Here is a 25,848-nt window from a genome sequence, read left to right as displayed (position 1 = left end):
TAGAATAAATATCCAAATAACACTCGACAAAAAAAAAAAAAAAAAAAATACCCCACCCCTGGTCTAGTCCAAGCTTGCACTTGTATGTAGACTGTATGAATAAATCTTTGGTGTAAACAGCGAAACAGTTACCAACTTGTAGGTCCATAGGTCTCAATTGATATGGAATGGTTGGTCTCAGCATTCACATCTCTACCTCGGCCAGTCCTTTATATGTGCACACTCAGACATTGCTCCCAGTGAAGCTCATTAGTATTTGTCTGAAGTCGGTAGTGCAGTTATAAGTAGTATTTATTTCATGATGAAGGTAAAGTTGACTTTATCAATAGGCAGATTGAGAACTGTGCAGCAGGGAGAGGACGGCGGCAACAACTTTTAACTAACCTGATGAAGCTTGCGATATACACGTTCACAAATGTGGCCATCAAATATTGACAGTCAAACCTATCCATGATACCTCCATGACCTGGTATTGTGTTGGCAAAATCCTGAAAAATAAAAAAAAAGTATATATAAAAGTATGAAAAATGGTGGCAGCAAGAACCTTCTATTCTATGAGATTAAGTTATACTATTAAGAGTATTCCTATTTTATCACTCGGATTGATTGATGGGGGGGGGGGGTCCAATCTGAGAGCCCACCACCACAAACGATTCAGTGCTGTGGCCCCTACACTGCTTGTTCCCTGCGCAGCACTGCTCCCAGACACCAAGATGGGAGTAGAAACCTTCCCCATTTATTAAAAAGGTAGACGAGCTGCAGCGGTTAGCTGTGAAGAGAAAGAACAGGATGCTGCAGCCAATCATTATTGGTGGGGTCCGAGAAACAGGGCTTCCCCTGCAATAATTAAAAGGTTATATCCTCTCACCATAGAACAGGTTCAAACAGTCAGACCACCACAGAATGAGAACGGGGCTCTGCAGAGCCATGTATTGAATAGAGCGAAAGGTGGGCATGCTCAACCCCTGCTCAATTCACTGTCTATAGGGACTGCTACGGATAGCCAAGTGCTGGACTTCTCTTTCTCCAACGACTTTATGGACAATGAATGGAATGGAGGTCGAGCATGCACACCCTCTGCTATATTCAATCCACGGCTCTACAAAGCCTGGATCTCCACAAGCACAGCCCCATGTTTAGGATTGCTCAGGGTGTAACTCTCCTCTCAAGGGAGGAGGGAATAACCTTTAACATCACTTACTGGATAATACCCCTTTAGGGTGTTCCCATCTCCAAAATAAAATATTAGCATGTACCTCCAATTAGAAATGTTGTATAGTTTTTCTGATTCACTCTGTCTCTTTCCTCATGTGCAGGACTTTAGATATCCATGGTTACCACCGATAAAGTAACCGTTAGCTAGTGGTCATAACCATGGACACCTAAGGTCCTGCACATGAGGAAAGAGAGTGAATCAGAAGAACTATACTACATTTCTAATTAGAGGTTTATGCTAATATTATAATAACTACATCTACTATATATTGGGATAGGATCTTGGAGACAGGAATTTCCCTTTAAGTAAACGTGGCACAGACTGGACTAAGATCACAACAGTCGTGTATTACTCCCATGCTAACTCATCAAACATTAGGACTTCAGGTTTCTACTGCCATCAGAATATTTACTTTGATCTTGAAAGCTCTCTTAAATCCACTGGCAAAGAATCCTCCAAATGGGCCAATGAGTGACGCAAACGTGGAGAGGGCAATGCTGTGTATCTGGAAGGGATACATCCAGACGGTCTTCTGCAGGAGGAGATGAGAACATAATGAGAGGTTACATAATCCGGACATACCCCCATTACCTTACAGACGGTGTTCACACTGCGGCCAGTTCCGGTCCATTTGAATCACTTTCTTTTTAATGACAAATATTGATACATGAAAAAAATGGAACTACCACCCATGTGACCTGGGTCTAATTAACTCGGGTACCGCTTTCCTCCCTTCTATGGTTTCAGAACAACTTTTTCTGCCATCACGCTCAATAAAATGATGATCTAAGAAAAACTGAGTAGTGGCATTTCTATGTCAAGTTTGGCAGTCCCATGCAAGGTCACGGGGCCAAACTATTTTTTAAAGGAATGAGAACAATTTGTTTTTTTTTAAATAAATAATACATTTTATTTCTATAGCGCCGACATATTCCGCCGCACTTTACATTTCAGAGGGGACTTGTACAGACAATAGACATTACAGCATAACAATAATCACATACAGTAGATTATAACAAATACCAAGAGGAATGAGGGCCCTGCTCGCAAGCTTACAATCTATGAGGAAAGAGGTAGACACGAAAGGTGGGTGGTAACAGTTGCCCTGATTGCTTGGACCAGCCATAACGTTAAGTGTGTAACAGTACAGACACAGAGGGCTAATGGATGCATAAAGCATGTGGGAACATGATGCGGGGAACCTGGTTATGGTAAAACTTTTGGCTGTGCCACACAGGGATAGATTAGGTTGTTGAGGCGATAGGCCAGTCTTTATAAACGCGTTTTCAGGGCACGCTTAAAATTGTGGGGATTGGGGACTAATCGTATTGACCTGGGAAGTGCATTCCAAAGAATTGGCGCAGCACGTGTAAAGTCTTGGAGACAGGAGTGGGAGGTTCTGATTATTGAGGACGCTAACCTCAGGTCATCAGCAGAACAGAGGGCGCGGGTAGGGTGGTATACTGAAACAAGGGAGGAGATGTAGGGTGGTGCTGAGCCATGGAGGGCTTTGTGGGTGATAGTAATAAGTTTATACTGAATTCTGGAGTGGATGGGTAGCCAGTGTAATGACTGGCACAAGGTAGAGGCATCGGTGTAACGACTGGTGAGGAATATGATCCTGGCTGCAGCATTCAAGACAGATTGGAGAGGGGAGAGTTTGGTAAGAGGGAAACAGATTAGAAGAGAGTTACAATAGTCGAGATGAGAATGAATAAGAAACAGTAAGAGTTTTTGCAGAGTCAAAAGTAAGAAAAGGTCGGATTCTAGAAATGTTTTTGAGGTGCAGATAACAAGAGCGAGCCAGTGATCGAATGTGGGGTAAAGGAAAGCTCAGAGTCAAGTATGACCCCAAGACAGCGGGCATGTTGCTGGGGAGTAATAGTGGAACCACGCACAGAAATGGCAATGTCGGGTATAGGTACATTAGTAGAGGGAGGAAACAAGGATTTCAGTCTTTGACAGGTTCAGTTTCAGATATAGTGAGGACATGATGTTACACACAGCGTTTAGACAATCGCCAGTGTTTTCTAGAAAGGCTGGCGCGATGTCAGGAGAAGCAGCGTATAATTGGGTGTCATCAGCATAGAGATGGTACTGGAAACCAAATCTACTGATTGTTTTACCAATAGGGGCAGTGTACAAGGAGAAGAGGAGGGGGCCTAGAACCGATCCTTGAGGAACCCCAACAGTAAGGGGAATGTTTATGATCAGTTCTTGCCGCATCAGAAAATAGGGATTTTTGTGTACTCACCGTAAAATCCTTTTCTCTGAGCCAATCATTGGGGGACACAGACAGTGGGTGTTATGCTGCTTGCCACTAGGAGGACACTAAGTAAACACAGAAAAGTTAACTCCTCCCCTGCAGTATACACCTTCTCCCTGGCTGGGAATTCCCCAGTTTGGTGAAAAAGCAGTAGGAGCATTAAATGAATGACAATAACTGTCAAAATCAAAAAAATGCCACAGTGAGCCAATAGGCCAAGCAGGGTGGGTGCTGTGTCCCCCAATGATTGGCTCGGAGAAAAGGATTTTACGGTGAGTACACAAAAATCCCTATTTCTCCTACGCCTCATTGGGGGACACAGACAGTGGGACGTCCTAAAGCTGTCCCTGGGTGGGGAACAAACAATTGCTAAAATCCCATGTACCACTGACTCACCACTGTGGTACTGCCGACTGCAGGATGCGTCTGCCAAGAGCTGCATCCGCAGAGGCCTGAGAATGAATTAGGCAATGTTTGTAAAGGTATGCAGGCTGGACCAAGTGGCAGCCTTGCAGACATGCCTGAGAATGAATTTGGTAATGTTTTGTAAAGGTATGCAGGCTGGACTAAGTCGCAGTGTTGAAGACCTGTTCTGCCAACGCCTGGTGCCGAATGGCCCAAGAGGCGCCCACTGAGTGGATAGAATGTGCCTTAATCCCTGCTGGAACAGGTGTGTCCCAGACACGGTAGGATTCCTGAATAGCCAAACAAATCCAATGAAAATTCAGGAACGGAGGATGGCAGGACAGGGCCGCCAATTGCAAAACCAGGGCTGTGGAGTCGGTAAGCCAAACCTGCGACTCCGACTCCTCAATTTCCCTTACACCAACTCCGACTCCAACTCCGACTCCACGACTCCGACTCCCACACATATTGCTTATATTTAAGTGAAAAATTTATTGTAGTACAATGTGAACCTCAGACATTTAATCATTTTTATGATCCAATAATCAAGATGTTTAGATAGAACAGAATATATATTGGTGTACTACCCGGTTTTCATTCTTTTTGGTACAGATACGATATGGATAGACAGATATGGATAAATGGATATATAGATAGAGCAGATTTCTAATCTGCTTTTGCTATTGAAAACATTATCTATGAGCTCAAAAACCTTTCAGGTGATGCAGTTTTTTAAAAAGATGATCAGCTTTTGCAGCTGAAAAACGTATCCTCAAAAAACACAGGAAAAACGCTGTGTGTGAATGTAGCCTTAGATCAGGAATATAACAGCCATTTATAGGACATTTCATAACTTTCCCAAACTCCTATGAAAAAATATTCAGCACATCCTGCATTGAATTACTGTACCCAATTTATTATATATTTTAGGAGTCGGAGTCGGTCCATTTTATACCGACTCCAACTCAGACACCGACTCCACCAAAATGAGCACCGACTCCGACTCCACGACTCCGACTCCACAGCCCTGTGCAAAACGCGTCTGATTGACGCAATTGCCACTAGAAAGACCACTTTCCAAGAGAGAAGTTAGTGGTACGTCCTGCAACGATTCAAAAGGAGCCTCCTGTAAGGCCCCGAGAACAAAGTTAAGGTCCCATGATTCCAATGGCCTTTTAAAGGGAGGCGCTACATGAGAAACTCCCTGAATGAATGTCTTGACCTGAAGTTTGGTGGCAATTTTGCGTTGGAATAGCACTGACAAGGCTGAAATTTGGCCCTTGAGCGAGTTAAGCGCGAGGCCTGACTTTAATCCTGACTGAAGGAATTCCAATATGGCAGGAATGGAAAACACTAGAGGGGGATCGACCATGATCCTTGCACCACGAAAAGAAGGTTTTCCAGGTGCGGAGATAAATTCGCAAGGACACGGGCTTCCTAGCACTAATCATGGTGGAAATCATGTCGTGAGAAAACCCAGTCTGTGCTAGAATCCAGGAGTTCTGGTGGTAAATCGGACCCTGAGAGATCCATGCGATCTGGAAGTCGCCAAGGGACGTCGGCGACTAGTTGTACTAGTTCTGCGTACCATGCCCGGCGTGGCCAAATTGGCGCGACTAGGATCACTGGTACTCCCTCTGCTCTGATCTTCTTGATGACCCTCGGGAGCAGGGGGAGAGTGGGAAAGATGTACGGGAGCTGGAACTGGTGCCACGGCAGAACTAGGGCGTCCGCTCTGATGGCGCATGGATCGCGCAATGAACCGAGGAACCTTGTTGTTTAGAATTGAGGCTATGAGATCCACATCCGGAGTGCCGCAACGACGGCAAATCTGCTGAATGACTTCCGGATGAAGAGACCACTCTCCCAAGGTAAGTCCTTGGCGACTGAGAGTCTGCCACCCAACTCTCTATGCCCGGGATGTGGATCGCTGAGATGGGCAAACAGTTGGTCTCGGCCCAATGGAGGATGTGACTCACTTCGTGCATGGCCATCCTGCTCCGAGTACCCCCCTGACTGTTGATATACGCTACAGCTGTGGCGTTGTCGGATTGGACCCTGATGGGGTGACCTGCGAGGAGATGGTGGAAACTCAGTAGGGCTAATCTGATCGCTCGCATCTCCAAGATGTTGATGGGGAGACGCGACTCCAGAATTGATCAACGGACCCTGTGCCGTGTGGTGACGAAACACCGCACCCCAGCCCAGAAGACTTGCGCCGGTGGTCACCACAAACCATCGTACTGGGAGAAAAGACCTCCCTTGACTCAGGGAGGATTTCAGTGTACACCACTTGAGGGCTTGTCTGACCCACAGGGACAGAAGACACCAACGGTCCAGGGAAGACTGGTTCTTGTCCCAAGTCAACAGCAAGGCATGTTGCAAAGGGCGGAGACGGTATTGTGCGAATGGCACCGCTTCCATTGCTTCAATAGAATGAGAGACCGGATGGGAAAGAGTCCGCGCTGCCTGTTGCAAAGCTCGGGCCTTCTCTGGCTGGAGAATGACCAACCCGTGGGAAGTGTCCAAGACCAGTCCCAAAAAGGAAATCTGCTGGATCGGTGTTGGGGAAGACTTTTCGAAGTTTATCTTCCGACCTAGGTGAGAAAGTATCTACTGTGATATCCACGGATTTCTCGCAGGCTGGAAGGGTTGGACCCTTGATCAGCAGGTCGTCCAGATACGGCAATACCACCACTCCCCTAGCGTGGAGAATGGCCATGACAGCCGCCATGGCATAGACCTTGGGGGCGGTGGCGAGATCGAAGGGCAAGGCAACGAACTAGAAGTGTTCTTCTCGAATTGCAAAACGCAGGAACTGCTGGATGATAGGGACTCTCCCTTTTGCATGGAGGCAACACCGATCAGAGGAATTCCATTCGGAATCGCCGTACTTTGACAAACTGATTTAAGAGCTTGAGGTCCAGTATGGACCGCATTGTTCCTTCCTTCTTTGGAACCACAAAGAAAGGTTTGATTAAAAAAACGCTGAACCATTCGTCTTGAGGGACCAGAAGGATGACTCCCGTCCTTATGCGGCGCATAAACGGCCCGAAGGAAGGATGTGACTGAATGACAGCAGACGGCCGCCTACTTTGTCGGTGTCTGCCGGATACCACAAGTCATTGAATAGAGGATCTATGGGATCTGCTTACTTAGATCCAGATGCTGTCGGTCTGGGTTTCCAAGAGCGGTTAGGTCTGTGAGAGACCTGGGAACATGTCTCCATGCGGGGACCGACCTGATCCGAAAGAGAAGGTTGTGGAGGACCAGCTGGAGCTGTTGCGAACAAGGTCGAAAAACGAGTCGGCTGTTGATTCCGAAAACAGCCGGGCAGCCCCTTGTTGGGGAAGAAACAAACTCTTCCCCCCCGGAAGTGTCAGAAATAAGCTGGTCTAGTTTTTTGTCCAAACAGGCGACCAGTTTGATACGGCAGAGAAGTCTTTAATCTCTTGGAGGTGGAATCTGCCCGCCAGTCGCGTAGCCATAGGGCTCTACTGATGGAGACTGCATTAGCGGCTGCCTCAGCAGCGCAATTAGCGGCATCTAAAGAGGCGTCTACTGCAAAATCCCCTGCGTTAATTATCTGCTTGGAGGGCAGTAATTAAGACCTGCCCAAGTGGCCATTGCCTTAGCCACTCAAGTTGCCGCAAAAGATGGGAAAAATGCCGCTCCTGAAGCTCCAAAAACTGAATTGGCGAGGTAGCCAATTTGACGATCGGAGGGGTTTCTGACTGAAGAGCCCTCAGAAACAGATCGAAGCGTTTTAGGAGCAAGGCACAATACAGGAGGATCCACTGAGGGGGGACTGTAACCAATCCTTCATTAAATGTGGAGTAAAGGGGTATTTATCCTCGATAGGCTTGTGCCCCGTGAACCGCTTATGTGGTTGGTTCCAACGTTTCCAGACAATGTCCTTCAACTCCAGATGGCTGGCAAATACCCTGCGTACACATTTAGTCTTCTTAAAGATAACGTGTTCCGGAGCGGGAATATTCTCCTTGTCCAACGTCAGAAACTTGTTGACTGTCAGAGAATCAAGTGATTCATGGACATTTGGGGAATTCTGAGGGACTGACGTGTCAGACTTGAATTCAGAGACATGTTCTCTGCGAACATTAGGAGGGAGAGCGAGAAAGAACTTGCCGATGCTGAATCGCGAGCGTGACTAGGGGACGCGCCATTGGTCCGCTTTCTAGAGACCTGAGGATCCCTTGAACGAGCCTGGCCCCTGCTGGCGGACGGTTCCCGGCCGTCGCCAAAGCCCTCTTCGGGCGGTAAAGACGCTTTCTGACTTAAAAAGGATTCCTGGAGGAGTCTATAGTCTTGGTCAGTGACTCCACAGACCGTGACAAGGACAAGGCCCACACAGGGGGACTAAACGCAGAGAGTACCTTGCAGCGGCAGTGGATGGCGTTTTAGCACAAACCGGGTCGCAATCCGTGCATATAGCGGATTAGTCTGGGTACTGGGCAAGGCAGTCTACCAAGAGGTACCAGCAGTAAAGAACGCAGTGCGCTTCTTATTAGCCCCCTTTTTGCTTCCTTAGACTGAGACATAGTGCCCGTGAAAGGGGTACAAGCAAAGCCTGGGCTGCAGCTGCAGGGAATGTGCAGCAAAGGGGTTAAGCTTTTCTCAGAGCAGATGCAGCTTACCTGCAGTCCTACCTGCAGTCCTGATGCTGTGTCCCTGGGAGGAATATCGGTGGCCCTGTAGCATCACCAGGTCTTCTCCATCCGTGTGCGCACCCCCGAAGCAGTCACAGAGCCCGAGGAGCAGAGAAGGGGTTAAGGACATGGCCCCCGAGACTTGCAGGGCGCCTCTCGTACAGAGCGAGAAGCGCTTAAGACGTGGGCGGCGGCGCCAACAGTGGGCGGCGCTATGTAAATTGCAGCCTAGTAGGCCGAAAAGCCAGGGACTAAATTTTTGGGCCTACCCACGGCGAGCGCCAGGTGAAGGTGGGGAGCAGCAACGGGGCACAGGTATGCCGCCGAGACTCGATCAGCGCTTCTCCCAGGGACCAGGACCCGACGCCATACCTCCAATCCGGTGCTCGCACCATCTGCGCTGTCCCGGAGCCTGCAGGTTTCATCCCATCTCAGATCTTGAGGTAAAAAAGCTCCCGGGCGATGTAGCAGAGCCAGAGAGGTTGTTACAGGGGTATTGCTCAATTGATCCACCCTATGGGCAGGGGGACGGAGAGCTATGGGGCTGATTCAGGGCATCCGAAAGCACTGATCAAGTCTTCTCCGTGCGTTCCGTGCGCTCGCCCTCGTATCAGTGTGGGGTACCCGGACCGTAAAGGAACTATCACCAGAAGACCCAGTCGTCGCAGGAAAGTGTACAGGGAGGTATACTCCGCGTGCTTGCCTGCTGTTGGTTCGGGGAAAGCGGGCCGTAGAAAGGAACCGTCCCCTCCTTCACTCAGTTAATTAAAAAATAAAAATGTACAGAAAATTCAAAAATAAAATAAAAACGGTGGGGTCTGAAACCAGACCCAAGTGCCTCCAACAGACACTAAGCAAGAACTGGGGAATTCCCAGCCAGCGAGAGGGTGTATACTGCAGGGGAGGAGCTAACTTTTTTCTGTGTTTACTTAGTGTCCTCCTAGTGGCCAGCAGCATAACACCCACTGTCTGTGTCCCCCAATGAGGCGTAGGAGAAAAATACTTTATTATAAATATTATATTGAGATTTATAGCTACATTTCTCTTACTTTACTTGTAAAGAAGCTGTAGTATAAGAATTAAAATAACCTACAGCTTTTCTTTGGATGTTTTAGCACAGGACTAAACGTGCAACTTTAAAAAGATTTGGAAAATAAGTCCAGGAAAAATATATTGTCAAATTGTAATGTTCGCAGATATCGGCTGTACAATCTGGTAACCAATATTTACACGACTTCTTAATTAGCAGGAATCCTTAACAGAAAGTGTAAATATCAGATAATAACAGTAAAGAGAGACATCCGTTCGCCCTGCAGGAGGATTATACTGAAAGACTGAAGAGCTGGAATCCCCATTATCTGCAGAATGTACAAATCCAACAACACACAAGAGACAGATCAAGCCTGTACGTGTCTTCTGAACTACGGCCACTAGATGTCCTCGTCATAGCATTACAACCCTGTGCACACAAAGCAAAGAGTTCCATTTAATAAAATCGCCATGTGCCCTGCAGCCAAGTGCAGCCTCTCTGCATGGTCACTGATTATTACTTTTCACTATAGGGTCACTTGTGTAATATTCCTATACTGTAATTCTATTGTATTTACACTGTGAAAAAAAATAAGTCGTAAAAGGTGTTTTACAATTCTGTATACCATAAGGTCTCCTTACACATTACATTAAAATCTTTTGATTTAAGGTACTGTCACAATAATGACACGGTCAGGATCGCTGGTGCATCGCTAAGTGGTCGCTAGTGAGCTGCCACACAGGCAGATCTCACCAGCGACATAGCAGCGGTCGGGGGTCGCTACTTACCTGTCAGACAAGGCGATCCTGACGTCTTCCACCCGCGTCCACGCGTCGCTCGTCGACACAGCAGGAAGCTGACGACGAGAAACGGCCCAGGACGTTCTCGCGCGATGAGCAGCGGGGTAGTAGGTCGGAGGCAAGTATCAGACATAGCGATATCGCTAGCAATATCGCTATAACGTCACAAAATCGGTGACTTTATAGCGATATCGCTTAGTGTGACAGGCCCTTTACAGTGCAATCGGCTGGCAGCTTCGCAAATCTCTCCCAACAGATGATGTTCGGTTACAGAAAGGTTCGGCCTGATCAGATATCCGATGGCCAATCTTTTTGTATTCTGGGAGATGAACTGCCGCCAGAGGAGCAGGGCACAACTCAGAGGCCCAGGAGCGCTCGGCCAAGAGGACTGTGCCGGTATATAAAGGAGATAGCTGTTGGCAGAGCAGCAGCTACCCATTGTACACAGGGGTGAGAGGGCATTTAGGATAGGTCTTATCACATCTGAGGGTGCAGCTGCTGGTTTACAGGCAGAACACTGTACTTTCAACAGCGGAAAGGCCGGATATTGCGTCACAGTCCTAGTCACCAAAATGGAAGTGAGCTTCAGACAACGAAGGAAACCCTTCAGCATAATGACTGGTAGAGATGACAAGAGCTGGCCTTTTCCGATCTGTTGACAGGGCAGGACTTACCACGTCATTCTGATTGACAGCAGGATACCCACTGAATAACTGGGGGAGCCAGCCATCAGTCAGAATGACGTCGGAAGTCCCGCCACATTGTGTCAGCAGAGACTGCCGACTCCCCGGCAGCAGCGTTCTGTGATTACTCTGTGCCGGGGAAGAACGGTGCCGTGCACTACAGGCAGGTAAGATGCAATTACCTGTTAGTTTTTATGGATTATTATTTTTTATTTAAGTCCCGGATTATCCCCTTCAGTAAACAATACGACACAACTTGACATGCGACATATCGTTGAAATCTGCGTTTTAACCCCTACCACATGCTGTTCTCTGATTACAATGCAAAAAGCTGCTATAGACTCCCTCTAAGTCAGAGTGGGTGTTAGAGTTTTCACTGCAACGTGCACTTGTTCCCTGTGTACGATGCAGGACAATTACAGGCAGGAGTCTCTAATCTTTTCCCTATCCATATATAGAAAAGTGGAAAGGATGGGTGCAAGGCCTCCCATGAAAAACATCCACTTTTTGCAAAAATATAGAAAATAGAAAAAGTATGCAGCATTCCAATATTTGTCAAAAGAAAAGTGGACTTTATTTAGCCCATGTGGCGTGGCCACGTTTCTGTTGCGGTGAACTTTTTTCGCTTGAAAATCCAAGATACTCACTGGCAATGGGATTTTCCAGAGCCAAAGATAGCACTACCTGAGAGAGGAACCCGCTCATCCAGGACAGGAAACCCACTTGGGCCAGAATGGAGTTATTACTTCTGCCTGATCTTACCCGATTTTCCTCAGGAATGATGGAATCATCACTATGGGAAGAAAGGCGTAGACTAGGACGCACGATAGAGAGGCCGAAGATTTAGCTGCGGATTCAGACAAATCCGTGTGGAAAATTCCACAGCAGAATCCGCAACGTGTGCACACACCCAAAAGGTCCCATAGGTAGAGTCACGCTTCTATTTCTGATGGACTACGTGAATCGGCACATGGTAGTTTGCTTCCTTCAGATCTAATTCCACCATGTAGCTAATTTGTGAATAGGAGTCTTATGGTAGTCCCATACTGACTCCACTTTGAAGGATCGATAAATTAAAAAGCTGTTAGTCTTTTTAAAGTGGCAACGGTCCTGAAGGCTCCATCCGTTTTTTTTTGCTTTGTTTTTTTAAATCAAAAAGGAGGAGGGGAATAGAATCCTTTGCCTTCTTCTTTGGTGATCTGTACAAGGACTTCCTTCTGGACCAGACTCAGAACTTCCTATTCTAAGGCAAACTCTTCTTCACACGACCTCCTGACAGATGTTATTATAAGGGACCCCGTGGGGTCAAGTGAAACTCCATCTTCAAGCAGTCTTATTATATTTAATATCCAGCTGCTGAATGAAATTCTTTTCTAGGCTAGAAGAGGAGAGCCTTCCTCCCACCAGGATGATAGAGTCACTGGGAGGTCTTCCTTCTCTCTAAGGAGGGACCTCCAAACATGAACCCAAGATTGCTTCTCTTCATTTTTCCCCCAATTGTCTTGACATTTGAGTGGCTTTCTTTCTATGTATTTTTCCTCCGAAAGGACCTAATCTTGAAAGTGGTCACCAGCAGACTTGGGAACCCTTTGTTTGTCCCCTTTCTCTAGGATGTCTAATGTTTGGCAAAAAAGGAATTCTCCTTCCCAGGGAATGGAGCATAGTTTGGATTTTGACTGCGCGTTGCCTGGCCAGCATTTAACGTAATGCCCTTCTAGCTGAATTAGAGAGTTGCATATCATAGCCACTGAGGTCCTACAATCCACAGTGAGCATGATGCAGTCCCTTCACCCCCAAGCACTCCTTCTAGTTTCGGGAGACTTCAATCATGTGTCTCCAGCCTCCATACTACCCGGTTGCACACAATATGTTACCTGCCTCACTAGAGACAACAAAACATTGGACTTGTTCTTTGCCAATGTGAGAGGGGCCTATGTCTCATCAGCCCTACCGCCCCTTGGAAGATCGGATCACAACCTAGTGCATCTCCAACCCGTGTACAAGCCACTTGTACAGAGAGAACCTGCTGTCACTCGCATAGTGATGATATGGACTGAGGAGAGTGATGATGCTCTGAGAGACTGCTTTGAAACAACCACTTGGGAAGTGCTGCAAGATTCCTATGGTGATGACATGGATGGTCTCACACACTGTATAACGGACTACATTAATTTCTGTGTAGACAACACGGTACCCACAAAAGTAGTGAGGTGCTTCTCTAACAACAAACCATGGATCAGCCCCGGAATAAAGGCTCTTCTCAAAGAGAAGAAGTTGGCCTTCAGATCAGGTGACAAGGGCAGGCTGCGAGAGGTGCAGAAAGATCTGAAGAATATAATCAGGAAGGGAAAGGCTAATTATAAGAGAAAAATTGAACTGAAACTGTCACAGAAAAGGATCCATGAAGTCTGGGAGGGTCTAAAGTCTATATCTGGGTATAGACAGACTGTCTCAAGGATGGTTGTAGATAAAGAGGGGCTTAAAGAACTTAATCTATTCTTTAACAGATTTAATCACACACTGGCTGCTCCTGCCCCTGCATACCATTCACACCTCTCTGCTACAATAACCTCACCCCTTGCTGCAACTTGTCAACTGAGCCAGGGTCTGTTCTTCACAAGTACCCAGGTTGCAAAAGAACTGAATAAGATGAAAGTTTTGAAGGCTGCAGGTCCTGACGGCATCAGTGCAAGACTAATCAAAACCTGCGGGCACCAGCTGAGTGAGATAATTACATATCTGTTCAATATGAGCCTGAGAATAGGTATAGTACCACAACTGTGGAAATTATCTTGTGTGGTACCGGTTCCGAAGAAACCTTATCCGAAAGACCTTAATGACTATAGACCTGTAGCATTGACATCACACCTGATGAAGGTATTAGAGAGATTGGTTCTCACACATCTCCGTCCTCTTGTGAGCTCAGATATGGACCCTCTCCAGTTTGCCTACAGGCCGGGCATTGGTGTGGATGATGCCATTATCCACCTTCTAGATAGGACTCTCTCTCACCTGGAGAAACCTGGGAACACTGAGAATAATGTTCTTCGATTTCTCTAGTGCTTTTAACACCATACAGCCAGGTCTACTGAGAGACAAGCTGGGCCTTGTTGGTGTGGACCTCCAACTCTCCACCTGGATCCTTAACTACCTCATGAACCGACCTGTTTGTAAAGGTTCGGGATAGTGTGTCAGACACAGTGATCTGCAATACAGGGGCACCTCAAGGTACAGTTCTTGCCCCTTTTCTCTTCACACTGTACACTGCGGATTTTAGGTGCAACTCATCTAGCTGCTACTTGCAGAAGTATTCTGATGACTCTGCAATAGTAGGCCTCATCACAGGAGGTGATGAAAGAGTACAGAGACACTAACCAAGCTTTTGTGGAGTGGTGTCAGAGGAACCACCTTAGGATTAATTCCGGGAAGACCAAGGAATTGGTGGTGGACTTTCGCAAGGGCAAAAATCCACCAGTAGCGGTGAACATTCAGGGAAATTACCTTGAGATAGTCGACACCTATAAGTACCTTGGTGTGATCCTCAATAATAAGCTTGACTGGGACCATCACTTGGATGCAGTGTACAGGAAGAGCCAAAGCAGGCTTTATCTGCTCAGAAGGCTGAGAGCCTTCGGAGTTAGAGGGGCACTCCTTGCATCCTTCTTCAACTCTGTTGTGGCATCAGTCATCTTCTTTGGTGTGGCGTGCTGGGGTAGTGGCATATCAACCAGGGATAGGAATAGGCTGGACAAACTGATTAGAAGGGCCAGCTCTGTCCTGGGATGCCCCCTTGATCCAGTTAAGGAAGTAGGTGACAGGAGGATACTGGCCAAGGTGAGCTACATGGTGCAGAATGATTCCCATCCCATGTATGAGACCGTGACAAAGATGTGCAGTACTGTCAGTGACCGGCTACTTCATCCTAAATGTGAGAGGGAGCGCTATCGAAAGTCCTTCCTTCCTGCTGCAGTTAGGCTGTATAACCAGCACTGTCCAAAACGGAGAATGACCCAAACAGTGAAATGATAGATCCAAAAGTTGTGACAGTCCGGAACCATTTCCCCCCCCCCCCCCCCCGTATATGTACCTACCTACCTGTCAATGTAATGTCTTTATGCATCTGTACTTGTTCCTGCCTTGCTACTGTAATGCTCTGAATTTCCCCATGGTGGGACGATTAAAGGATTATCTTATCTTATCTTGCCACCAACCTCATTGAGTCTGCCAAGGAGTCTGCTAGGAAGGCTGCTGTCCCCTGTACCAAGCAAAGATTAGACAGTAATCTTTCCCTCCATGTGCTGTAGCCAGATAATCTTTGATCTTGCAGGCAGGTCTCAGAGCAACTCCCGATGGCTACCTAAGAGGCACCTGGGAGACATCTGCCTTCTCATCTAACTGACCCCTAAGAATACCCAGATCTTTGAAGAGCAGAGTAAATTTTTTTCAAAAATTTAGCTACTGCAACATCCATCTTCAGGCTTTTATCCCAAAATGGGGTAGATGTGTTAAATATTAATAATTTGGTTGTTAATTTCTTATTACATTCAGTTCTGTACATTGCTTTAGCTGACACTACATAGGTTATTCTTGGAAGTTTTGCTCATGTCAGCTCCACTACATATTTAAGTTTAGCTCATGGTAAAAGGTCGGCTCCATATATACAGAGATCACGTGCTTTAAGAGACGTATATAATTCATGGTTAACTCTAGAGGTCGCTCTTGCTCCCTCCCCATCATGAGATACAGACGAGAGGATGTCATCTCTGCACGGACATAGCATTGAATGGACTGACAGCTGATATGTAACTTTACTATATAAGAAGCCTAAGAGAGACAGACGCCATTTGCCATGTGAGATCCCAGAGAAAGAAGAATATAAGTTTTGCTATGAACAAATGGACAATCTCTTTATAATCATGCACCTATTTTTATGTTTTTCTGTAATAATCTTTTCTTTGATGGAAGAAACCAAATAAACCACTACATTTTTATCTGGTATCTAGTCCTAAGTATTTTACAAGAATACGCATTATTTTACATTGGAGAGCCAGCCAGATCTGAATTTTTGTACTTTTTTGTGGATTTCCCTCAACTTGCCCAAAAGGGGGATTGAACTTTGCTAACGTCAGTCATATGTGCAAGTTATCAGGAACTCCACTACTCATAAGAATTAGACAGAACCTAGAAGTGAGGACTAAGAATTGCCAGATGGATTGAGAAGTACTACAAGTGCCAAACGTGCTGAAGCCAGACGTGTGAAGACAAGAGCCCAGCATTGTCCATCAAAGGAAGAAGCTGAGATATTTCAAGGTAAGAAAAATGAAATGGTTATGGTTAATTCTTTTTCTAAGCAGAGTAAACTGAAATTTAAGTCTGTAGACGAGTAATTTAGACGTATTATGGCTCAGCTTATATGCAGAATGTGAAGTGGAAAATCTGAAGTTAGATTCTAAGTTTTTCAATAGAGAAAGAGATTAAAAAATATTTTACAAATGGTAGATATATTTCATAGATCTGTGTCAGAGAAATCCAAAAATGATTGTGTGACGGAAAATAGTGATGTTCCCGAGATTGGCTGTAAAGTTAGGGAGATTGAACAAGACTGTAATCAAGTGTCTGTAGCAGCCATTGAAGGTGACCTTGCAGACGAGGAACAAGATGGAGAAGTAGGAGGAGACTTCAGAACTGACGTAGAGGACATACAAGGAAAAGACGTACCACTAAAAATAGACGACTCACAGGCCCAACTCCGAAGTAAAGTAAGGAAAAATTTGATAAAAATATGCAAAATCATTCCTGCATATGATAACAAAATCCATGTTTGTAGAAACTCTGAGGTTTTTGAAAGTTGTGTTGACAAATTTGATTTATCTAACGAGGAGAAGAATCAGTTGTTCAAAATGTGGATCCCTGTAAACTTTGCTAGGAGATTATCTTTAAAGATATCTGGTGAAAAACATGAGAACTTAAATGATAAAGACAGATTAAAAATTTTGATTTTTTTTGTGCATCAAATGAAAATTATCCAGATATTGATATTCTTCAAAAATTAAGGATTGGTAGGAAGGAATTTACCTATACATTCATGTCTATATTTCACCGCTTGTATAGAACGGTCATGGAGAATGTCAAAACACAGTCCCTCAAAGACTTTTGTAAGCAAATTTTGGTTTTTAAATCCTGCATCTCGTGTTATTGCGTCACAAAAAGATTCTTTATTTGAATGTGCGCAATCCCTTGATTTTGCCAGAAAACACGAGAATCGTGAAAGGAAAGTAAATTGTGCCAATTTTGTGAAGACAGGCAGAGTAAAATCTTATCAGAAGCCTGTATTAGCAAAGCCTTCTAAAATGAGTTTTCCCCGAAATCAAATCTATGAAGAACGAGGAAAATCTCATGTTTGTTTTAAGCCATATGGAATGATGCAAAGGATCACCGAAAAAACACAGATTGAGTTAAGGAAAATTCAAAGCTCTGATCTTCCTTCTGTAAAAAAGATGGCCGAATTTGACAGACAGAAGCAGGTGGTGAGTGACATCATTGGCCGTAAACTGAATACTCTGCTCCAAGAATCTATCAGCTTCAGAATCGCAAGAACTTTTCAGGATATTTTTTGCAGAGAAATAAGAGTGGGTTTAGGAATTGGCTAAAAATGTAATTATATGTTGTGTAACAGTGTTATACAATTAGTCAGTTATATGTAATTATTTTATAGAATATAATTCTGTAGTTCTATAGTTTGGTAGATAGATACATATTCATGCAGTATATAGTGGTTGTATAAGTAGATTGTAGAATTGTATTTTTTAGTAAAAATTAAAATCTACAACAGTAATAATATTTAGAATTATGAATATGATATTAACCTTCTCTTTTATTTTTCCTTAGAATTTTCATTTCAAAGCAGGACTTAATCGGGAAAAATTCTCTTACAAGGATTTATGCCTTTATTTACACAGGAAGTTGCAATAATTGCATGATTTTATATATCTAACCCTTAAAAGAAAATAACTAATTGCATTTTAAATGTGTTCTGTGTGTGCCTTTACTGCATGGCATGAATGACAACCACAGCATGTGAAATTTGAACTTTGTTCTAATATAAGTATGCCAGTATGTCCCTGTAGCCTTTCTCAGCTTTTGCAAACCAATGGAATTTTTTTTTCCAGGCCTAAATGTCAAGTATAGCTATACAACATATATTTATGTCATGTGTATTTGGGGAATATTCAAAGAAATATTAAGATACTGAACTTAATAGCTTACAATGCGCATTGATTGATAATTAGGATAATTTGGGTTAAAATACGTGTATTCATCACACCTTCGTATGTGGGGTAATTTGGTTTAAACTTATATGTGACACAGTCTGAGTGACAGTGACTGAGTGTATGAGCAGCTGCTGAGCGAGTAATGTGATACGTTTGATGTGCGAGATGCCTCGAGGTTCTGTATGAAGAAAAACTGTCTTTAGGAGAAATATGCAGATCAGTTAAATTAGAATATTAAGATATAATGAAATATCTACACAACATATATTTCTATATTTCTATAGTTCTTTAGTAATTTCTTGATTTAGTTAATTGTGGATAAGTGCAATCGCACATCAAAATGGTTTATGAAGAAAAACTACATCTAAATTAATTTTTCCAAAGGATAATTTTATGATATTCAAACTAATTTTAATGGTCACCCATCTTCAGACAAATAATGGTATAAGCAAGTATAAGTTCACATAATTTATAAATTATTTTTCATTTTGGTTTTGATAAATGAATTATTTCATAAAACAATATTTTTTGGTATTAAGGGGGAAAATAGGTTTTTGATCCTGACTACATCATCACATCTGATTAATACCTCTTCACACATTTTAATAAAAAATAAATATTAATAAGGTACAATGGTATAAGTATTGGGTATAATAACATTAAGTATTATAAAGAGTCATTTCTTTACACTAAGAAGAGTATTACATGCAAAGTTGCATAATTTGAATATTTGGTAACACAAGTTTATGACAATTATGAAATAATCCAGATCATGGAAATATTAAAGGTATATGTTACTGAGGACATAACTACTCTGCATTTGGGATCAACATAAAGGCTTTAATTTTATTCTTAATTTTAATTTTCAATTTTTTAAACTATTTTTATTTTAATTCTTAAATTTTTATTTTTCCTGTCAATCAAGAAAAAAAAAAAATCATCAATATTTAATGGGGTAATGTCTAGTATAGAATACTGCTTCATTAAATATAGCGATGATATGGTTCCATTACAAAGGAAAATGTTTCACTTCTGAGTTATAAGCAACAATTCTTGTATTCATTCATTCGCTCACTCATATATTCTTATTTTGGTTCATGGCTATACATTCCTACATATTAGTATAATAAATATATTCCTTATTAATAAAGATGAAAACACTGGTTACATAAAACACATTGACACCTATGGGTTGAAAAAGGTAATTACACCTATGACATAAAAAAAAAAAATGGTCTATCACATGAAGAATATGGATAATAATGTATTATCACTTATTATTGTTTTATTATTTCAAACATTGAAATCCATATATGGTACAAATTCTGATAATTATATGGATATTACTGATTGCTATGGTACGCTGTGATATTATAGGATAGGAAAATTACCAGATTTGGTATAGAATAGGGAATGAAGACTTCAAGCAAGATACTGAAATTACGTTAATAAAGACTTTTTATATTTCTAAATTGATTGTTACCAGTTGCAAGAAGAAAAACGTAATCCAGAAGTCCCAGAAGGTAACAAAGCTATGATGTCTGAGTAATAGACCGAGTCAAATCACAAGTGCAGTATCCACCACTGACAGTCACAATTAAAGTGTCTAACCTGACAACCAGAGGACGATGATCCTATGATGCTGATGTGAACTGTGTTATCACGTTCTTATCAAGTTCCAGAGGTTTCCAATCACCTGAAAAGCTTCAATGTAAAGCTGGTGAACAATAAGGTAATTGTCAGGAAGCTACAAGCCTGACATGTGTCCTGTGCATTAGGACTAAGGACTGGTTATGGTGCTATGTTTGCAAGGAATTATCATTTTAACCCTTGCTTTGCTGACCAAAGACGTCACACCTGTTCAAAGACCAGTGCCGATGGAGGATTCTAGAATATCCAAGGCGAGCCAATGTAAGCCCAGGTTTTTAAAGGTGACACTGCACAGATATTAAAGCTGCATTTCATCTATAGACTTTGTTTTCTTATCAACATTTGAATTTATGGACTTTGATTTTATACACAACACGATTTCTACAACATCTATATGCTATAGAAAAACTGTTTTTAAAAGAACCAAGAAGAAGACAGAAGACATCAAAATGAAGACCAGATGATGATGACTGGACCTGAGATGCTTCAATTTAGACTTAGGGAAGTATAATTATACATATTTTATATGAATATTGTTCACGGCTTAACATAACATGAATTCACATCAATTATGTCATTGTTTACGTATAATAATAATCTGATATTATTGATATTAAATTATTTTGTCAAAGAAGAAGGAAAAAAGATTTCATTATATTTTGAGGGTTCCAGTTAATGTCTGTCTCCATCAAAAGGGGGAATTGTTAAATATTAATAATTTGGTTGTTAATTTCTTATTACACTCAGTTCTGTACATTGCTTTAGCTGACACTACATAGGTTATTCTTGGAAGTTTAGCTCATGTCAGCTCCACTACATATTTAAGTTTAGCTCATGGTAAAAGGTCGGCTCCATATATACAGAGATCACGTGCTTTAAGAGACGTATATAATTCATGGTTAACTCTAGAGGTGGCTCTTGCTCCCTCCCCATCATGAGATACAGACGCGAGGATGTCATCTCTGCACGGACATAGCATTGAATGGACAGACAGCTGATATGTAACTTTACTACGTAAGAAGCCTAAGAGAGACAGACGCCATTTGCCATGTGAGATCCCAGAGAAAGAAGTATATAAGTTTTGCTATGAACAAATGGACAATCTCTTTATAATCATGCACCTATTTTTATGTTTTTCTGTAATCTTTTCTTTGATGGAAGAAACCAAATAAACCACTACATTTTTATCTGGTAACTAGTCCTAAGTATTTTACAAGAATACGCATTATTTTACAAGATGCCTCCTCAAATTGATATTTTCTGTTCATAGATAAGGACAATGAGGCCTTCTTATCAGGTCTCTTCGATTGTTCCCTAATGCATTTATTTTCTCATTTACCAGGAATTGAGGCTTCCTTCCATGTTCCAGGCCCCTGAACATATCATCGATTGATTTAGGTTTTTTTTTTCTACAAGAAACGTAGATACATTATTGCTTTAATCTGTTCGTGTCTCCCACAGGAAATCATGGTCTACCACCGACATAATCCTGAGATGATGAAGAGAAGGAGGAGGATCCTCAATCGGAATCTTCCACTACTCTAAAGGATTCATCTGAATCCCATTATTGTCTAGGCCTCCTTATCGCCTTCATCAGGGTTTTGAGGGAATCTGTAACCTTTGCTTTAATGATTCATTTTAGATTTAAAACGAAATCAGGGGCTTCCTCACAGATTGTCTTCTGAATGCAAGATGTACACATACTTTTCTGCCAATCGGACGGTAACGGGGATTTGCAAACCACACATTCTTTATTTTTTCCCTTTGCAACAGCTTTCCTAGGCCTTTCCTGTTTGCTAATGGGGCCCCCCTTGTTTATTTTTCAAACTGAAATGTCTTGAGGTCACTCACCATCCGCTGTCACTCAAGGATACCAGATCTGGAGGCCGGATTAGGTCACAGAGTTGTTCCTTCCTGGAGTCTCTGGCTGATCTTACGGCCGGCCGTTCTTGTGCGAATGCCACCGCTGCTGCATCTGCTGCGGTGTGTTCTTCAGCTGCTGTTCCTCCATTGTAGAGGAGAACTGGAGCATCACAACCTCCACCTTGGCTTGCATCTTGCTTCTAAAACCTGGTGCCTATATAGAGTCTCCCTGCCTCCTCTGGCCCCTGGAAGTGAAATCACTTCCTGTATGACACCTGACTTGTGTCACATGAGAGAGACAGGCCTGTGTAACTTGCCCAGTGTGCTGTGCGACAGGGAGCGCCATCTTGTAGTGGGCCGTGCGCATGTTCCGGCCAGTTACTAGGTTACTTTTGCGCCATTGTCACCAGGACGCCCTATTTCATGCACAGGGCCTATCATCTTGTGGATAGAAGTGCAGACCCGACCACCGTGCTATTAGTGGATTATGCCAGACCCCTTGCTGCTCACGCTTGCTTAATGCATCGGTCATTTAAGGCCCTGAGGTGGCCAGTACCACGGCAAGGTAAGCCACTCTTCCAGCTACTGGGTCAGGCCTAGGACTTCTCCAGCCGCATCTTCTTCTTGCGGTCTCTAATCAAGGATAGGAACCCGGACAGATGTGGAGGAGAGGTGCCGCCCTTCTATATCAATGTGTTTCCTGTCCTGGACGGGAGGATCCTCTCAGGTGGTGCGGTCATGGGTGATGAGAAACACACACGGGCTAAATAAAGTCCACTTTTCTTCTAGCAAATATTGCCGTGCTGTCTTTCTATTTTATATAATCAATACATAAATCTAGCTATAAACAATACAGTATATACAGGCCTCTATATGTACAGAGCTATATAGAATATATAGAGATGCACATAGCTAAAGGCAGTATACTGTACAGAGATACATACAGCTATAGAATGTGCAGTATATACAGGCCTCTATACATACAGCTGGTATACACAGATATAGAGATACATACAGCTATAGAATGGGCAGTATATACAGGCCGCTCTATACATACAGTTGTACCCGGACAGCTATACACAGTGTATGCAGGCATCTATAAATATAGCGATGCACATCTATCTTAATATATACTTACCTTGTAATGTCTTCACATTCTGTTCCGTCCAGATGTTTCCGGATCCCAGAATTCCAAGCGGCGGAAGTTCACCGACCGCCATATTGGTACCCAAGTGATGGGTGTCTCAATATGGAAACTGCTGGTGGTACCAGACTCTTGCGCAGTACCACTAGCGGAACACCATCGCACCTCACACACACTGTATACGCCGTACGCACCACACACACACACACACTGTATACGCCGTACACAACACACATACACACTCTATATATGCCGTATGCACCACACACAGTATACGCCGTACGCAGCCTCTTGCGTGGTACCACCAGCGGAACACAGTTGCGAACACACTGCCGCCGGGATCAGTTGAATGATTCACTGACCGCCGCCACCTTTGTACAGGAGGAGCGCATGTGCAGTATTAATGTAACCGCTGCCATCTGTCTGCACAAAGATGGTGGCGGTCTAATTTACTGCGCCTGTGCGAATTCCACACAGGCGCAGTGAATAATTCGACCGATTCCGGAGGCAGATGCGCAGGGGGAGGGCTGAGTGCACATAGGAAAGAGCACACACAGGGGGAAGACAGCTCAAACAAGAGAACACATGAGGGAAGAAGACCGCACAGTGGTGGAGAGAGAGAGCAGACAAGGGGGAGAGCACATGGGGTACACAGGTCAAAGAAGAGATGACATGAGAGGAGACAGCAGATGGGGGAGCGAGAAAGTGCGCAGGGGTGAGAAAGAGCACGGGGGAGACAGCTCAAACGGGACAGCACATGAGGGGGGAACATAGCACAGGAAGAAGAGAGACAGCAGACAAGGGGGACAGCACATGGGGTAGACAGGTCAATAGAGAGCACAGACGGGAGAAGTCAGCACATGGGGAAAGAGAGAGTGGATAGGTGGGTAAGCACAAGGGGGGAGAGATTCTCAACGATGCCCCACTTCACTTCTCAGGGGTTTTGTATTGTGCTGATTCGCATGTGTGGTTATCATCTGGGGTGGCTATGGAGATTTTCTCTGTCCACTTAGACCCTCTCTAGCCCCTAATGGTCTGGCTGATCTGGTCCTTGATGTTCCCTATGCCTGATCTTGGGCTGGGGTACCTCTACGCATATATGAGGTCTATTTAGTGTGCATTTCTATCTTTTTTGTACACCTCAGTGATCAGCATCTTCTTGGGTTTACATTATCCCTTGTACTGTTTTTTGTAATTATTGGGTTGGAATTGCATCATTTTTTTCATTGTATTTGTATATTATTGGTGTTTCTGACTCATATGCTCTATATTACCTATGTGTGGGCTTACTAATTCTCCTATTGAGAATCCTGTTTACATGGACCTAGGGATATAGGCATCATTCTCAGTGAGGGTGATAGTTGGTAGCAGGTGGGTTTCTCTATTATGAGCATTGTATTAGCTGTGTATGTGTCACATTTGTGACCATTTTTAATGCTTTTAAGAATTTTTTCTGTTTGCCGTGTTTAATAAAATTTGTATTACATATGCTATGTCCTATTTAGGGTGATCCCCTGTTTATGGCCTATTTCTTTCTCTCTTTTTTGGCAAACATATGTACTATTTCGGTCTAGGTTGGATCCCCTTAATTATCCTTTCGGTGGTGCCCCCATTTCTTTGTTTCTCATTCTCAACGATGCAAAGCCTGCCCTCATTGTAACATTACCGGCCTCCCCTATGAATATAATTATAGTGTGTACATAGAATATTGCAATCTATTCATAAATAGACAGATAAATAATAGCACTTTCATCTACAAAGATGGGTGCAAAGCCCGCAAGGTTATCACCAAAATCTCCTGCATACAAAAACTAAAAGAAATGGGCCACTTTGAACCAAAATATTGCATGGGCTTATGAAAATCATTTTTCTGACTTTGGAGTGCACTGCTGACCCCATTTTTTGGAGTTTCTGTATACACGGACATCCATCTATATTGGGTTTGTGTAATCCCATCCTTCGGATGGAGCGCCCTTACCCAGCCGATGACAGATTGCAGCACGGCAGGGATATGATATTCCTGTAGCTGGAAGAGGTCTGATGGTTCACAGTCCACCATGAACCTGTTGGTGTCGCTGTTGAACTCCACTGGGCAGACAAAGTAGCTGTATCCGGCCATGACATAAGACAACTACAAGAAATACAAGCAGAGAATTCTGGTTAGGGTGGGATGGCAATGGATATCACTGCAGACACAGACGGTAAGTGTGAAAACCAGGAAAGATCCACACAGCAAGCAGAGGACTATTGACTTATCAGCCAACACATCATACATAGGAACTAACATGCACCACCTACAGATGCCCAAGCATTCAATCCAAGTCTAACATACAGTGGGGGAAATAAGTATTTGATCCCTTGCTGATTTTGCAAGTTTGACCACTGACAAAGACATGAACAGTCTATAATTTTAAGGGTAGGTTAGGTTTAAACACAGAGATAGAATATCAAAAATAAAATCCAGAAAATCACATTGTATAAATTATATAAATGTATTTGCATTTTGCAGTGAGAAACAAGTATTTGATCCCTCTGGCAAACAAGACTTAATACTTGGTGTCAAAACCCTTGTTGGCAAGCCCAGCAGTCAGATGTTTTTTGCAGTTGATGATGAGGTTTGCGCACATGTCAGGAGGAATTTTGGTCCACTCCTCTTTGCAGATCATCTCTAAATCATTAACATTTTGAGGCTGTCGCTTGGCAACTCGGAGCTTCAACTCCCTCCATAAGTTTTCTATGGGATTAAGGTCTGGAGACTGGCTAGGCCACTCCATGACCTTAATGTGCTTCTTTTTGAGCCACTCCTTTGTTGCCTTGGCTGTATGTTTTGGGTCATTGTCTTACTGGAAGACC

At 43.5% G+C, this 25,848-nt stretch overlaps 1 protein-coding gene across 1 annotated transcript in view; it reads right to left on the bottom strand.

Annotated features, from left to right (window-relative positions):
- Positions 1 to 28: 28 nt before the first annotated feature.
- LOC141079412 (phosphatidate cytidylyltransferase 2) overlaps positions 29 to 25,848 on the bottom strand; it is a 59,655-nt gene continuing 33,835 nt past the window's right edge. The window contains exons 10-12 of the mRNA XM_073565320.1: positions 24,974 to 25,126; positions 1,629 to 1,748; positions 29 to 488 (exon numbers count right to left, since the gene is read on the bottom strand). Coding sequence (XP_073421421.1) covers positions 297 to 488; positions 1,629 to 1,748; positions 24,974 to 25,126 — 465 coding nt within the window. The 3' untranslated portion in view covers positions 29 to 296. The remainder of the gene's footprint in view (positions 489 to 1,628; positions 1,749 to 24,973; positions 25,127 to 25,848) is intronic.

This window comes from Dendrobates tinctorius, unplaced genomic scaffold (genome assembly GCF_039654945.1).
Source record: "Dendrobates tinctorius isolate UK_male_01 unplaced genomic scaffold, ASM3965494v1 ptg000658l, whole genome shotgun sequence".
Classification (NCBI taxonomy): Eukaryota; Metazoa; Chordata; class Amphibia; order Anura; family Dendrobatidae; genus Dendrobates; species Dendrobates tinctorius.
This window is presented reverse-complemented; position numbering and strand designations above follow the sequence as displayed.